At 41.2% G+C, this 14,804-nt stretch overlaps 1 protein-coding gene across 4 annotated transcripts in view; it reads right to left on the bottom strand.

The window, feature by feature from the left end:
* The window catches only part of UBR3 (ubiquitin protein ligase E3 component n-recognin 3), a 301,116-nt gene that overhangs the window by 173,043 nt on the left and 113,269 nt on the right, over window positions 1-14,804 (bottom strand). For all 4 annotated transcript variants that reach the window (XM_077447962.1, XM_077447963.1, XM_077447964.1 and 1 more), the window contains exons 14-18: window positions 10,055-10,183; window positions 9,914-9,966; window positions 8,745-8,878; window positions 5,559-5,644; window positions 5,041-5,182 (exon numbers count right to left, since the gene is read on the bottom strand). In XM_077447962.1, coding sequence (XP_077304088.1) covers window positions 5,041-5,182; window positions 5,559-5,644; window positions 8,745-8,878; window positions 9,914-9,966; window positions 10,055-10,183 — 544 coding nt within the window. The remainder of the gene's footprint in view (window positions 1-5,040; window positions 5,183-5,558; window positions 5,645-8,744; window positions 8,879-9,913; window positions 9,967-10,054; window positions 10,184-14,804) is intronic.

The raw sequence follows: 14,804 nt of genomic DNA, 5'->3' as shown, positions 1-14,804 counted from the left end.
ATCCTCATGGCTAACAGAGAACAGAATTAGAAAAACTTAACATTAATAAATCACCGGGACCAGATGGCTTGCACCCGAGGGTCCTTAGGGAACCGAGTCAAGTAATTGCCAGACCATTGTTCTAATTTTTACTGACAGTCTACTGACTGGAATGGTACCAGTTAATTGGAGAAAAGCCAATGTAGCACCAATATTTAAAAAAGTGCCAAAACACATCACTGGGAATTAAAGACCAGTTAGCCTAACATCAACAGTATGCAAGCTCTTGGAAGGGATGATAAGGGACTATATACAAGATGTTAGTAATGAAAAAGGTATCATTAGCAATGATCAGCATGGATTCATGAATAATTGTTCTTGCCAAACCAAACTATTAACATTCTATGAGGAGGTGGTGAGCTGCCATCTAGATAAAGGAAGGCCCGTAGATGTGATGTATCTGTATTTTGCAAAAGCATTTGACACAGTTCCCCATAAACACTTACTGTACAAAGCAAGATGCGTGAGAGGAAATATAATATATAATAACAAATACCATACTGTTGACTCCACAATAGGGATAAAACTTTTCAGTGGAAGGGAGTTTAATAAGACACGTGGCCAATCATTAAAGCAGGATTCCGCTGCCAATTATTTTTTTGTACCTGTGTCATTGGTGGGCGATTCCTAATGTTTCTTTGTAGTCACAATCGGTGTCTTTTTAACCCCCGGCGTAACAATTTCATTTGTAAGGATAACTTTTAAAAATGTAGTCCGGCGGTTTCCATTTTCACTGTGGGCGTTTGAAGCCCACAAGCATTTACTTCCTGGATGCGATGACGCTGTGCTCCCAGCATCCACCGCTCCGTCTCACGCACGCTCATTGATAGCAGTGAGCAGTTGTAAGCAGCTGTAAAAGATTCTGGTTGCCATCGCAACGGGTGGCGTCCTCGGAAGTTCCCGCCCTGTTGTGGTGGCAATGAAAGTAACAGAAGAGAACACGTCACGTGACCGGCATCCTCCTTCCGAAATCTCCCGAGATTTCGGCATTTGACTGTGTCCCCCACGGATTCTTGGGAAATAACTAAAAATGTTCCCAGGGACCATTGCGAAGCAGGGGAAAGGCAATAAACACGCCTAATCCCACAGGAGGAGAGCTCGGAAGTAGTTATAAACATTATAGTTAAAAGGTAATTACTGGATATTATTTTATTTAAATGGTCATATATGCATCTATGGTCCAAAGCGATTTGGATAAGATTAACTTGCAATTTTCAGTACAAAACGCTTTAAGATTAGAAGACAAGAGATTAGACTGCGTAGAGGGTTCTTTACTGTAAAAGCAGCAAGGATGTGGAATTCCCTTCCACAGGTGGTGGTCTCAGTGGGGAGCATCAATAGTTTCAAAAAGCTATTAGATAAGCATCTTAACGACCACAACATACAGGGATATACAATTAAATACTGACACATAAATCACACACATAGGTTGGACTTGATGGACCGGTCTTTTTTTTAGCCTCACCTACTATGCAACTAAGATACAAATTCAATTTGGAACATCCTCTGCAACAAAAAATTTTGGTGAGATATTCCTCAAATTATAAAATCACTCCCATACAGATTCACATGGACACAGACAACAGCTATTTCTTCAGAATAACAAAAGGTAGGAATCTGCAACAAAAGTTTCTTAAAATACCTGCCATGTACATAGATAATAAATAAAAACACAAAAACAGAGTATTCTAAACACCCAACTGAGTTAACTACATAATTTATTGCATCAGAAAACTATACAAAGGTTGCTAGCACAAAACAAAAAACCCCACAATGCCCATAACCTCCCAAAAATACCCCCTCCTCCTAAGTTAACCAAAATACCTCACCCTGTATGGGACAAAAACGCACCACCCCTCGTAATCAACATCAGTCGGGACTGATCACTTACACGGCTGAATTCTCTACCTGTGTTACTAGTGTTAACCAGCCGGATATTGGAGGAGTTGATATCAATTGGATGTCGGAGTGTTCTAACCAATTTTGATCACCTATACCCCCATACATGACTGACTGACCTGACTGTGCAGATATCCCTGTGGGTTCAGTAGGTTGTGGGTTCATATTGGCCACTGTATCCCCGTTCCATCAGGGGGTAGTGTACAACATGCCCATTGTGGCTATAAGGTGGATCACTGCACCCTTTAGGGAACAGGTTTTGGGGATCTCTGGTAGGTTGGCTCAGACATTTTTAAGGGGGTGTTTGTATTGGAAGGGTGGGCTCAGCTCCCTGCAGGGACTGCATCCCCCACCACTCGCTTGATTACCAGGGGTGGTGCGTTTTTGTCCCATACAGAGTGAGGTATTTGGGATAACTTAGGAGGAGGGGGTGATTTTTGGAGCTTATGGGGATTGTGGGGTTTTTGGTTTTGTGCTAGCAACCTTTGTATAGCTTTCTGACGAAATAAATGATGTAGCTAACTCAGCTGGGTGTGTAGAATCCTCCGTTAGTTGTTTTGTGTTTTTGTCCATCATATCTTGATTACACCCCCCCATAGATACAGGATGAGTACTGCACACAGGAATTAGGTAGGATTCCCATTTTTCTTCGATTTTTGATGTACATTTTTTTTTACTCAGCAGCGTGATGTTGCTCTTCAAGTTTTACTTTAAGTGTTGAGGTAAGACAGATATTGATGGATTCTGCTTGTGACAGTCCAACACAGGCTAGCAGACAATGACAGAGGTTGAACCACTTGGCGTCCGCGCTATAGCCGAATGACAGCCACAGCACGGACCTGAATTTCCGTGAGGCAGTCATATGACGTCCTCCCTTTGCACGCTCCCTGCATGCCCCCTGCAGAGCACATGCTGTGATCACCGAGTCACTGAGGCTCGGGTGACAGCTGAACACATGATGTAAACAAATACCCGGTAATCGGTTTCTTTTTCTCCTCACGCTGACAGTGTGAGGATAAAAAAAAGCCAATAACCAGCTTATGTGCAAGGGGCATCGGTCCCGAAGAGGAAGAGGCAATTCTGCCCCATCTGTGCCCACCAGTACCCCCTGCTAATGCCCACGAGTGCTACCTATCAATGCCCACAAGTGCCACATATCAATGCTCACCAGTGGTGCCAATCAGTGCCACCTAGAAGTGCTGCCTATCAATGTAACTTATCAGTGCCGATCAGTGCCCATTATTGCCACCCATCAGTGCCCATCACTGCCACCCATTGGTGCCCATCAGTGCAGCCTCATCAGCTTACATCAATGAAGGAGAAAAAATTACCTGTTTGCAAAATTATATAACAAAATATAAAAAAAAATATATAAATTTTGTTTTAAAAAATAATTTGGTCTTTTTACGTTTTTTTTTTTTTTTTAACAAAAAATAAAAACCACAGAGGTGATCAAATAATCAAATACCACCAAAAGAAAGCTCTATTTGTGGGAAAAAAATAAAATAAATTAATTTGGGTACAGTGTTGTAAATTGCATCAGCGCTGAAAGCTGAAAAATGGTCTGGACAGGAGGGGGGTTTAAGTGCCCAGTAAACAAGTGATTAAGCAAGGAAGGGTGACCCCCTGGAAGTTGCACATCTATGATGTCCTGCTGCAATGAATGGAGTGGCAACCTCAGCCTGGACTCCAACCAGGCCACGCCCCCGAAGCTTAGTCACAGGTATTCCCATGACTAAGCTCTGGGGGCGGAGTGAAAAGCATTGGGGACGTAGCCTGGTCAGAGTCCAGGCTGAGGTTGCCACTCCATCCATTGCAGCAGGACATCATAGAGGTGCAACTTTCAGGGGTCACCCTTCCTTCCTCGAACCTTTGCATGAGACGGGATGGGTGCCATTCCCTGTCAGCACTCTAGAAGAAGTTGTGGATGCACTGTCCACATACCTCCTATCGAGCCTGAGCGGCCCACACGCTTTTCCCAGGTCACAGACAATGACAGGCATGGGCTGTGATGGAGAGACTGACAGATAATTATGTAACAAGACAGAAACATTGACTGACACAAACAAAAAAAAAACACACATATCCATGCTAAAAACAAAAAAAAGTCCATAAAGGTTTCATCAATGTCCAGAATAGTAAATCTGTCCAAAACCCTTGCAAGCTTTTTCATCAACACCAGGGAGTTTCAGAGCTTCCAAAACAAAAGGAAGAGAGAAAGTGCATAGATCTAGCATAGTGAATAACTTTATTAAAAAGGAAAAACAAAAATGAAAGAATTAAACTCACATTTCAGTAAATTTGAGTGCAATTCTTTCATTTTTGTTTGTCTTTTTACATAAAATGATTCACTGCACTAGATCTATGCGCTTCCTCTCTCCCTTTTGTTTTGACTGACACAAACAGTGGTGCACATAATCAGTCGATATTTGGATGGAATTGGCACTTAAGGTTTTTTAGAGACACTGGTTATGCTTGCCACAGGTAAAAAAGATAAGTCAGATGCACTAATTTATAGAGATACCCTAGGAATTCATAAAGACAGGTACAGAGATTTTATGAAAGTGTCTCACATGCGTTCTAAAAATGGCCCACCATGCAACAAATTAATGTACCAGTTTAGAACTAGTACATGAATTTGGTGCATGCGAGTCACTTACATAAAATCTGTCTATATGCCAAAAGAAAGTTGGTCTTGATTAGCTACACTTTAGTGAGATATGAACTGTTAGTATTTTATTTTGAATTTGGCCCAAGCGTTTGGCCACAATGTATAAGTGGAGCAAATTAGAACTACCTGAACTAAGTGGCAGACAAAACCAAAAACTGTTGAAGATTTTTTTTTCAACACATCACATTAACAAAATCAATTAGCTTTATTGAATCCCTCCATATAGTATCTAATTTTAAATTTAATTGAACTACAGGTACATGGGCAGGTGATAACCTTAGTTGCTACCATTTCTTTCAGCTCATAAAGCAGCACCTGTCTTCTAAACAAGCTTACAAGGAAAAAGCATGCTTATGCAAAAGCATAGAACGTACAATAATCGATTCATCTAGAAGCACTTAAAACAGACACACACTTGTTCAAATACATACCCTTTGGTGTATACATTCCTTGTTGCATGGAACCTCCAGGCTCAAAAACAGGAGCTTTAAAATCAGCAACTGCTGATAAAACGGATTCAAAACTGCAATTGCCTGGCATTATACCACTCTTAGGATTAGGGCTTTCTGGAATGTAATGGGTAAGTTAAGGAATACTAATGGAGCATATCCGTGACACCATTAAACAGTTTCACATTACTGACCACGAAAATACCAGAGAGTTACTTTCAATATATCTGTGTAGATTTCCTTCCCCTACATAAATTCACATTAATTAATTTGTTGCCTTCTAGGTGTGTTTTCATAATTGTGGAAGGAATATTATACTAAGGGCAACGGCAGGGACTGAAGTGAGTGATCTATATACCCTGTATGAATAAATAAAATAAATTCTCAACCAGCTGGGTCAGGTTTTCCCAAACAGGAAGTTAGACTATGAAGTAATGAATTGGAGCAGGCATTTGTCAAATAACTGCAGGTTCTCCACAGATAATCACAGCAAAGGATATAAGGTCCAGTAGGGAGCTGTGAGTACGGTCATTCATACACAACTGAGCAATCATCTCGGCTCTTAAGATTTCATCATCGGTCATCCCTGAAATGGTACAAACACAGGTTAGTGTTTCAGATGATAACCAAAAAAGTTGAAAAGGAAAAAAAAAAAGCTAAAATGCATCTACTGTAATGTGTTCTACTTTGTTGAAATCCATTGTGAACTCAGCCCTACATGTGTATAGGGTTTACTTACAATAGCAGAGGATGCTCTAGGAAATTTTATAATTGTCTGGCTTGCAAAACTAAACTCTAAACGCCTTGTTCACACTAGCGTACTTAAAGGATAAGTTCATCTTTTGGAACAGGTTTCATGTTCCAACCGTATTTAGGGTGGAACTTGTAACATGTTACAGCAGCTGCACCCCCCAGTGTCAGTGGGTAGGCATCTTCTCCAGGCACCTGCTGTCACGGTTTGAAAATAACGTGTCCATGCAGGGCTCCGGCCATGTCAATCATTCATAATCCTTTGAGGCTGTAGGCTTGTAGCTTCAATGTACTACTATGGCACTGTTGATCGCTGTGGTAGTTCATTCATTCTTCCTGTCAGTGTGTATGTCTGACAGTATGAGGTACAAGCAGACAGATACACTGAGAAAAGTCTGCAAAAGTCCTGCATGACACCCGCTTTCCAGGCTTCAAGGTAAAAAAAAAAAAAAAAAAAATGCATTTTTTTTAACCTACAGAAAGATGTACATTTATAATTTTTTTTAAAGTGAACTTGTGCCAGGTAGCTCCATTCATTCAGTTGGGATGCAGGCTCTGCACAGACACAGCTGCTGTTTACAACTTGCGCAGTAGCTATATCTGTGCAGTTGCTGGATTTCAATGGACATTAATGGGAGTGCCTGAATGCAGATGCACAGAAGACCTATGCAGGCAATACACAAATCTCACACAGGTGTATGCTTAAAGTAAAATGCCTGCCTAACACTAACTGCATTTGAAAATGATCCCTTCCCCTTCTGCTACCTATGCAGACTAACCTGTGTAAAAATTGTGAAAGTTTACACGTTTTTCTGCTTGCTTTAGTCTCCAGTGATCTGGTTCCCCTTTTGCCAATCAGCAGCATCGGTGGGGTAGAGAGAGTGCCAATGTTTCAGATGTAGGAGCTTATGTATAACGTCACTGCTCCCAGAATTCCTAACCATTGTGCGAGCGCTCTCTCCTCTTTCCCTGCAGGTGCCAATCACCAACAGAAGGGATCATGTGACCGGGCCAGAACAGGCAAAAAAAAAAAAAGTAGGCAAGTACACTTATTTTTTTTTTACACGTTAGGCAGAATAGGTAGGGGGGGGGCATTTTTAAGGCTAGCTAGTGTTTGGCAGGAATTCTACTTTAACGACCTCCTGCTCGCTGTATAAGCAAATTACGATGGTGGGGTGGCTCTACTGTTCTGGGATGATGTCATATGATGACGTCCCACTCTCACCGTGATTACGCACCCACGGGGGTGCGTAGCACAGTGACCATGATGATGCACTCTGTCCTTGGGATCCATGTCTTTATGGACCTTGCTTTGTGCACTGGTCCAAATCATTTGGTAGAGGGGGGATTATTGTGTGGGGTTGTTTTTCAGGGGTTGGGTTTGGCCCCTTAATTCCAGTGAAGGGAATTTTTAAGGCGTCAGCATACCAAGATATTTAGGACTATTTCATGGTCCCAACTTTGTGGGAACAGTTTGGGAATGGCCCCTTGTTCCAACATGACTGCCCACCAGTGCACAAAGCAAGGGCCATAAAGACATGACTGAGCGAGTTTGGGGTGGAGGAACTTTGGGGTGGCCTGCACAGAGTCCTGACTTTAACCCGATAGGATGCCTTTAGGATGACAGACCGGAGACTGTGAGCCATGCCTTCTCATCCACATCAGTGCCTGACCTCACAAATGCGCTTCTGGAAGAATAGTCAAATATTCCCATAGACGCACTCCTAAACCTTGTGGCCAGCCTTCCCTGAAGAGTTGAAGCTGTTCTAACTGCAAAGGTGGGACAACTCAATATTGAACCTTACGGATTAAAACTGAAATGCCATTAAAGTTCATATACTTTTGGTAATATAGTGCATCTGTAGTCAACCTCACAAGAGCAAGCACTGTAGGGTGGCTACATTCACAAGTACAGCTATAGTGGGATCATGTAGAATGAACCCTCATAAAGGAAGTAGAGGCTTAGAAAGCTATCAAATATTTCTAGCCTACTCCTATTGCTCTGAATGATTTTAAAGTTAGTAAACTTACACACATTTACTTTCTTGAATTCTGTAACACATTTACCACACCCTGTGGCGTAGGCACTGCTGCATCGCAGGATTCACAGAAACTGCAATCTGAACTACAGAGCTGCTGAGAGGAGGAATTTTAGGAGGTGGGGTCAGTACAGCTTGCAGAGTACCATGGGATATATAGTCCTTAGAAATTGAAAGTAAATAGCAGAGGAGAGAAGCTGCAAAGCATGCAAGGAATCCAGGAAGTTATATTAGAGATGGCCAGCAAAACTCACAGCATCAAAAAATTATGTTATAGGTAAGCTTATATTGGATTGTCAAAACTATTACAATGCTGATAATATAAAATAATAGTGTGTGCTGTGGCCATAGATTTCCATTAAATTATAGGAAAGGGCTGAGAAATACTGCTCATAGAACGGACACAAACAGCATTCGCAGTATGCAATATTTTATATTTTTAATAGGTTTATTGACACTACAAAATTTAGTTACACGGTTTGAGACCGAGTAACCCTCTTTGGGCACCAGTAGTCCCAAAATGAAGTGCTGTAGTATATGGGATTCATTAACAAATAGATTAGCCTCATATGATGCAGTATGCTGAAAGTTTGTGTTATATTGAACGTGGACGGACAGTTTTTACAAAAGTTTTATTTACCAAATTGTTATTTTAGTTTTATTTAACAAATCTTTTTATTGTGCCAGTCTTCGTATTAATTCAGTGTAAGGGTAACAAGCTGCAGATAAGGACTGCTGCTGATGGACCATTTTGTTGCAACCTCAATCTACAAATTTCGTTTTACAAAAATTTCAACCAGTCTTGACTGAACTATTTTCAATATCTACACATTGGGTCCTTTTAAATTTCTTTTAAAGAGACATAAAAATTATAGTCTAACAGCAATAAAAACATACCTAAATGTAAACGAAGACTTAATAGAATAACTAAAAAAGTGAGTGCCCCTTCAAGCATCGATCTTTCATGATCAGCATCAAGGACAGTGTTCTGGTGCTGAGAAGCCATTGTCAAAAGATCCACAACCTTAAACCTATAAAGTGGAAGAAGAAATTAAAATATATTGTTAGGTAGATGAAAATTACAAGCCCATTTGTGACATGTTAAAGACACTAAAAGCGGATTTCTGTTTTGGATGAAATGCAGAAAACCAGCAAGGTCTACAAGTCCTCTATGGGGTCTCCAGCAGGGGGATCTCCCCTGATGCCTGATGTGGATTGAGCAGAATGAGCTCAAATTTTCAGCCTGAGAGCACTCTGTATACACATAAGCCAGAAAATGAAGTACGATGAAGAATTTCTCTTTTTAGAAGACACTCTATGGGACTAAAAAGACCTTAACCTCATGTCAGCAGTAAATCAGCTGATGAGCCTCAGCATGTTCCAAAGTGTATGATGGCGTGTGTCAAACTGTACTCAATCCCATTCAAAATAGACCAATGCATTTTGGGTGGCCCGTTTAGAATTAAACTAAATAAACATATTAGCATAAGGACATGGGTGTAAGCATTTAATAAGCTACCCCACATTACATTTAAATATAACAGTACATTTTGCAGAACAGTAGTAAAAGCAGATATTTGGAATAGGGCTCAGCAGCACTCAATGAAGACTACAAGGACTAGGTTTAAGGTATATTTAACCTCTAAAGCTATTTTTCAATGTTGGGCATCACGTCTCACTGTATACAATGTTTTTAAGCAAACAAATGTCAGGGATAGTTTCTTAAAGTTTCTTACCTGCAGATCTGCCTGTTAGAACACTTCCTGTTGCAGGTTGAACATGCTAAGCAACTGCCTCAAAACTTTCTGCCCCTTGTGTGAGCAACTTTAGACTGTTACACTGCCTTTTTGATATAGCAGATAAGCAGCTAAAAGGTCAACTGACGGATAACCTACTGTAGACCCACTATAGAACAAGTACTGTATGTGAGCCCTAAAGACTGGGAGCCGATTTCACTACATGCTCATCATGCAGCTCTTTTACTTTGAATCTATTTGAATGCATGAATGTATTCTAAAATAATTTACATTTGAACTCCAGAAGTGCATTACATGCTACCATCTTACCTTTCAAAAACAGATGAAATAAAGTAGTCTGGGTCCAGTCTGGATGCACAGACCTACAAACAGTCAAGCAGAAGATATGATTAAGACAAATACTCAACATCTCCCGGAGAAGGTTCTGTTCACTCTTGTCACAAGTCTTACCTGTAATAAATAGATGTCGGGATCGATCATAGAATTACAGAAATGCGACTGCACATAAGTCATAGCTTGTCCTTTAATCTGCAAGCCATTTCGTACCCACATGTTGCTATGAATCTCAGACAAACTTGCCTGTTGTAAAAAGGAGAAGGCCTGTCAGCTTGAAATACAAACAAATAATGAAAACTCTTTCATATTTATAGAACCAACATAACACAAAACAATTAATACCAGAAGCTCACAAAGTAGGCAGCATTAGCAGGCAATTTTGGTGCACTCTTCAATTCATTTTTTGTATTTTCAAGCTTGAGCTTTGTTTTAGCCAATGAAAAGCTAGTTGCTAGGTTGAGAGTTTTAGCTAGAAAATGCCAATGAAGTCTATTAGGCCATAATGCCCCATTCTTCTTTAAAAAGTAGGTCATGTACTTTTTCTGGTTTCAGGCAACAAGCATGTGAATAGACATAACTTAAAAAAAAAAAAAAAAAAAAGCATTACATCTGTTGTAAAAAAAAGGGGGGGGGGATTGTGGTTGTTGTGCATTTTGGAACTTTTGAGCATCAAGCTACAAAACGCTTAGGTATGATCAGGGCTTAGGCTGGGTTCACACTGCTGCGGCTGGGAGACCTGGATGTGATTCGCACCGCACTGCAGTGCAAATCACATCCAATCTCTGTGCGATGCGAGTTCAGCCATACAAATAGTATGGCTGAATTCGCATCGCACCCACCCCAAACTCGTACAGGACCCTTTTTTTGGTCCGCAACAGAATCGGATCGCATGGGTGTTCACACCATGCGATCCGATTCCTGTCTGAGTTTGCAGATCGCACTGTGATATGCGAACTAATCTGGGGGTGTCATTAACATTTCACTGACACTCCCAGCAGTCCGCATAGGGCAGTGTGAACTGTCGGCGGGAGGCATGCGATGCGGGAAACCGCCGCGGATTCGCGGCGTTCCCGCATCGCTCCGGTGGGAACCCAGCCTTAATGTTTAACTACAGCTAGTTTTTTCCCAGATTGGGGAAAGGGCAGAACTGAAGTCAATTATTTATTTTTTTTACAGTCTGTATTGCCATTTGAAAGAAACACCTCGCTGTCTAAAAGGACAGGAAATGTTTAGATTTCTCTCTAGTGCAAACACAGACTGCAACAAAACACTCAGTAAAGAGTTATACACTCTGCCAGATTGATTTTTGTTACTGTCCGTTTCTTCCTGACCTGGTGGCAATTTCCCCTGTATTCTTGTGCTGCTATGACAGGGACAAGACGTACAGTAAAATATCTGCAAATGGGGTCAAAGGAGATAAAAACTTGTTAGAAGTATTTACTACTACCCCACCCTAACACATGACTGAGAATAAGCAACTCATTCGCCAATTAAAAATATAAGTTGGTTGGCATATCCTGGAGTACAGTACATGACATAAGCATAAATTACAGCATGGGTTATTTGCTGCCACCTTCGGGTGACTGGACTCTGCCAAAAGCTGGGTACTGCCACCCAGTGTATCCTTATAGACCAGCCAAATCCGAGAGACTTCAGTTTTTCCTGTACTGTACTCCAAGATATTGATTTCACGGGCATGTCAAAGATCCTATTATCCTATCTTAATCGTACATTACAGGAAACAGGAGTTGATTCATAGACCAAGTCCTCAAACAATAAATCGAGGGATGGGCAACAAAACAGACAACAAAAAATGCAGCAACAGGCCCACAGGAAAAACAACAAGGGTCAATGGACCCAAACAGGTGACAGCAGAAGCACCTTGTAACAGCAGGGATCAGCAGAGGCTTAAACAGTCAATAAATGGTTTTAAAAATGTGTACAGAACAGCAGTGATCCAGCAACCCTTGAAAATGACCGATGCAAGATCCTGTAAAGAACCCCACCCTTCTAAGGTGAATGGGTACAGATACAGGAAAAAGGGCTCATTCATTGAGGGCAGAAACCCCAAACAAAATTAAAGTGGATGTAAACCCAAATTTTATTTTATTTTTAAATTAAGACATGCACCTTGAACAGTAAGGGATTTCATGTCATCTGTGCCCAGTCTTGCCACAAAGTTAATCCAGCTCTGAGCAATCCTCTTACCTTTTTTCAGGGAGATAAAAATTGACACAGAGAAATGGAGTCAGTTCTTCCCCCTTGCTGTGAGCGACAGGCGATTTACATATCTCATGCAGGAGCCTGAAAGACATTCTGCGTACTTCAGATCCCCTCCTCCTTTCTGCTCTACACTTCAGCATGATTGGGCATGCTGAAGTCATGTAGTGACTTTATTGGGTTTTGACTGGATGTTAGTGATCATAGCAGAAGTTCAGTGTAAGGAGTACACAGGAGAAAAAATGCATATTGATAAGGGGAGTGTAGAGGTGGTTGAGGAGTCTACTGACATCACGACTACACCCACCAATCTCCGGACAACAGACCCACCCACAGAATCTGCAGTTTTTCGGGTCTCATAACAGGGGAGAGGGGAGACATTTGACAGCTAAGGAAAAATGCAGGAGGCATGTATATCCTTATAGATAACCACTATGGCAGTCATCTTAAAGTGGATGTAAAGCCACTCTCCTCCTTTCTAAATAACTATCTCTTTGGGCGGAAGAAGAAAAAATCCCATAGAGGAACGGCTTTTAAACAAACCGAAGAGGGGTCAGTTGGCAAGACAATATATGGCAAGAAGCAAGAAATTACAGTCCTGACCCCATCCATAAGATGTACGTTATGTGTCTGACATGTCCTCAAGGAAGGACAGAGGGAAGGAGAAAGACATTCCCACAGAAGGCGATAAAAGAGCCCCAGGGTAGCAAGAGGGACTGGCTTCCAGGAAACTGAATTCCTATGTAGCATAAGAAAAATGAGGGGGCTAGTTAGGTGGAACACAGGAGTAGCCAAAGCTAAACTACTGCTGTTAGGGGTAATACAGAGCAAGTGGTTCTCTTTTTTCAGAGGCCCTTTTATAAGCAAGTAACCCTTTTTAGTAGAAGATAATGGCTCTGCATGGACAAGAGCACCAGAAGTGTACAGAAAGTCGCAATGGCATTGGAAGAAGAGCAACTTCTTGCAAAGGGAGCACATGAAGTCAAACTTATGTGGAGGTTATTCAGGGTCGAAAAATAAGACCTACCAGGCACCATGTGCTAAGTGGCTTGCGAGTCCAACAAAAAAAGTTGCAGGAAGAGGAATGGGAACAGTTTCCAAGACAGAGTTCCCCTTCAACACACTAGGTGAGAACTACCTCATATGTAAGGTTACTGAGTATGGGGAAGGAGAAATCTGCATGACCCTGCAAAGAAAGGACACCTAATTTAAAGGTTGTCTGACAAAGATGCTGGAAGATCTCTAGGTGAGAGTATGTAGAGCAGTCACATAATCTAATGTTTGGCGAGATGGGCAGACAAATGCCAACATAGCTACAGAAATGCAAATGAGACAAGCACATAAAGGGGGTATTGAAGACAAGGACAGTGTGACCTTTTCCTGTACTAGGTCAGCATAAAAGTCAACCAGTGTCAGGACTAATTCTTTTAGGAAGCAAGGGCAGAAATATTGATCAGCTCGTAAAACAGGCAACCGAAAAAAAACTTGACTTTGGTACGGAGAGGAGGGACATATCAAGACTCAGGGCAGAGTCAGAGCGGTCTGTGTATAAAAAGGGAGTATGATGCCAATTACCTGAAAGGTGGAAAAAAAAGCCAAGCACTGGCTTTCCCCAAGAGTTCCACCAACAGAAACGAGAGAAATGCTCATTGAAATGCAACCTAAGGTGCCAATTGTTCATGAATATGGTTTTAGTAATAGAGTGTTCTGCTGAAGGGGAAAGTTAGCGTGAGTGCAATACATCTAGTGCCAGACCTCTTGTTTAACTTGTTTAACTGGTAAACTGTAAAGGCTTTTAAAAAAGAGAGCTTATGTATAATTTAACGTAGCGTAATATAGTTCGTCACTATTCCACAGGTGTATGCAATTTTAAAGCATGGTATATTGGGTATCTATTTACTCTGCACAATAACATTTAATATTTTACAAAAAATTGGGTTTTAAATTGGGCACCTTAAAATTCACTAAGGTGTATTTTTTCCTGAAAATCCATGTTTTATAAACTGCTAGGCAGAAAAACAACCACCATCTGAGTCTCCAGGGCATCTGCTTTTAGAAAATAAATAATGTTTGAGGGTTCCAAGTAATTTTTAACAAAAAAGGAGACAGGTTACAGCAGTAAACAGATGTTTTAGGAGCCTTATGCAGGACTTTGAAATTTCTTGACTATCCCTTTTTTTTTTTTTATCTTTTTTTTTATTGAGTTTTTGATTAACATACAAAACTTACCCGCACAGGGGCCAAACATTACCCACGCAGGGGCAGAACTTGTGATGCGGCCGCATAACACAGCCAGGCACATCATATAGCTAAGACATACTGCCTCTGAAGCCGCAACCAACTGCAACAGGGCAGATCAACAACTAACACAACCTTACTTATCTATACTCCAATGAGGGGAGAGGTTTAGTTTAGGAGAAACTGTGCTCAATATTGTGTTGGCAGGATATTATGAGGCTGACACGAGAATACTTGGGTCATCATACCATCATTCTAAAACCATAGTGTTAATCTAAGGGTTGATCACATCAGCTGCTGTAGTATTATCTTCCAACCAACATGACCACACCTTCTCAAACTTTCTTGACCATCCCCTGCCCAAGTAGTTGGCTCTATAAAGAGGCAAACTGGCATTCACCAGGTT

Source organism: Lithobates pipiens, unplaced genomic scaffold, assembly GCF_037356315.1.
Source record: "Lithobates pipiens isolate NorthernLeopardFrog02 unplaced genomic scaffold, aLitPip1_a1.2 Scaffold_22, whole genome shotgun sequence".
Taxonomy (NCBI): domain Eukaryota; kingdom Metazoa; phylum Chordata; class Amphibia; order Anura; family Ranidae; genus Lithobates; species Lithobates pipiens.
Note: the sequence above shows the minus strand (reverse complement) of the source record. Positions and strands in the feature narration are given on the sequence as shown.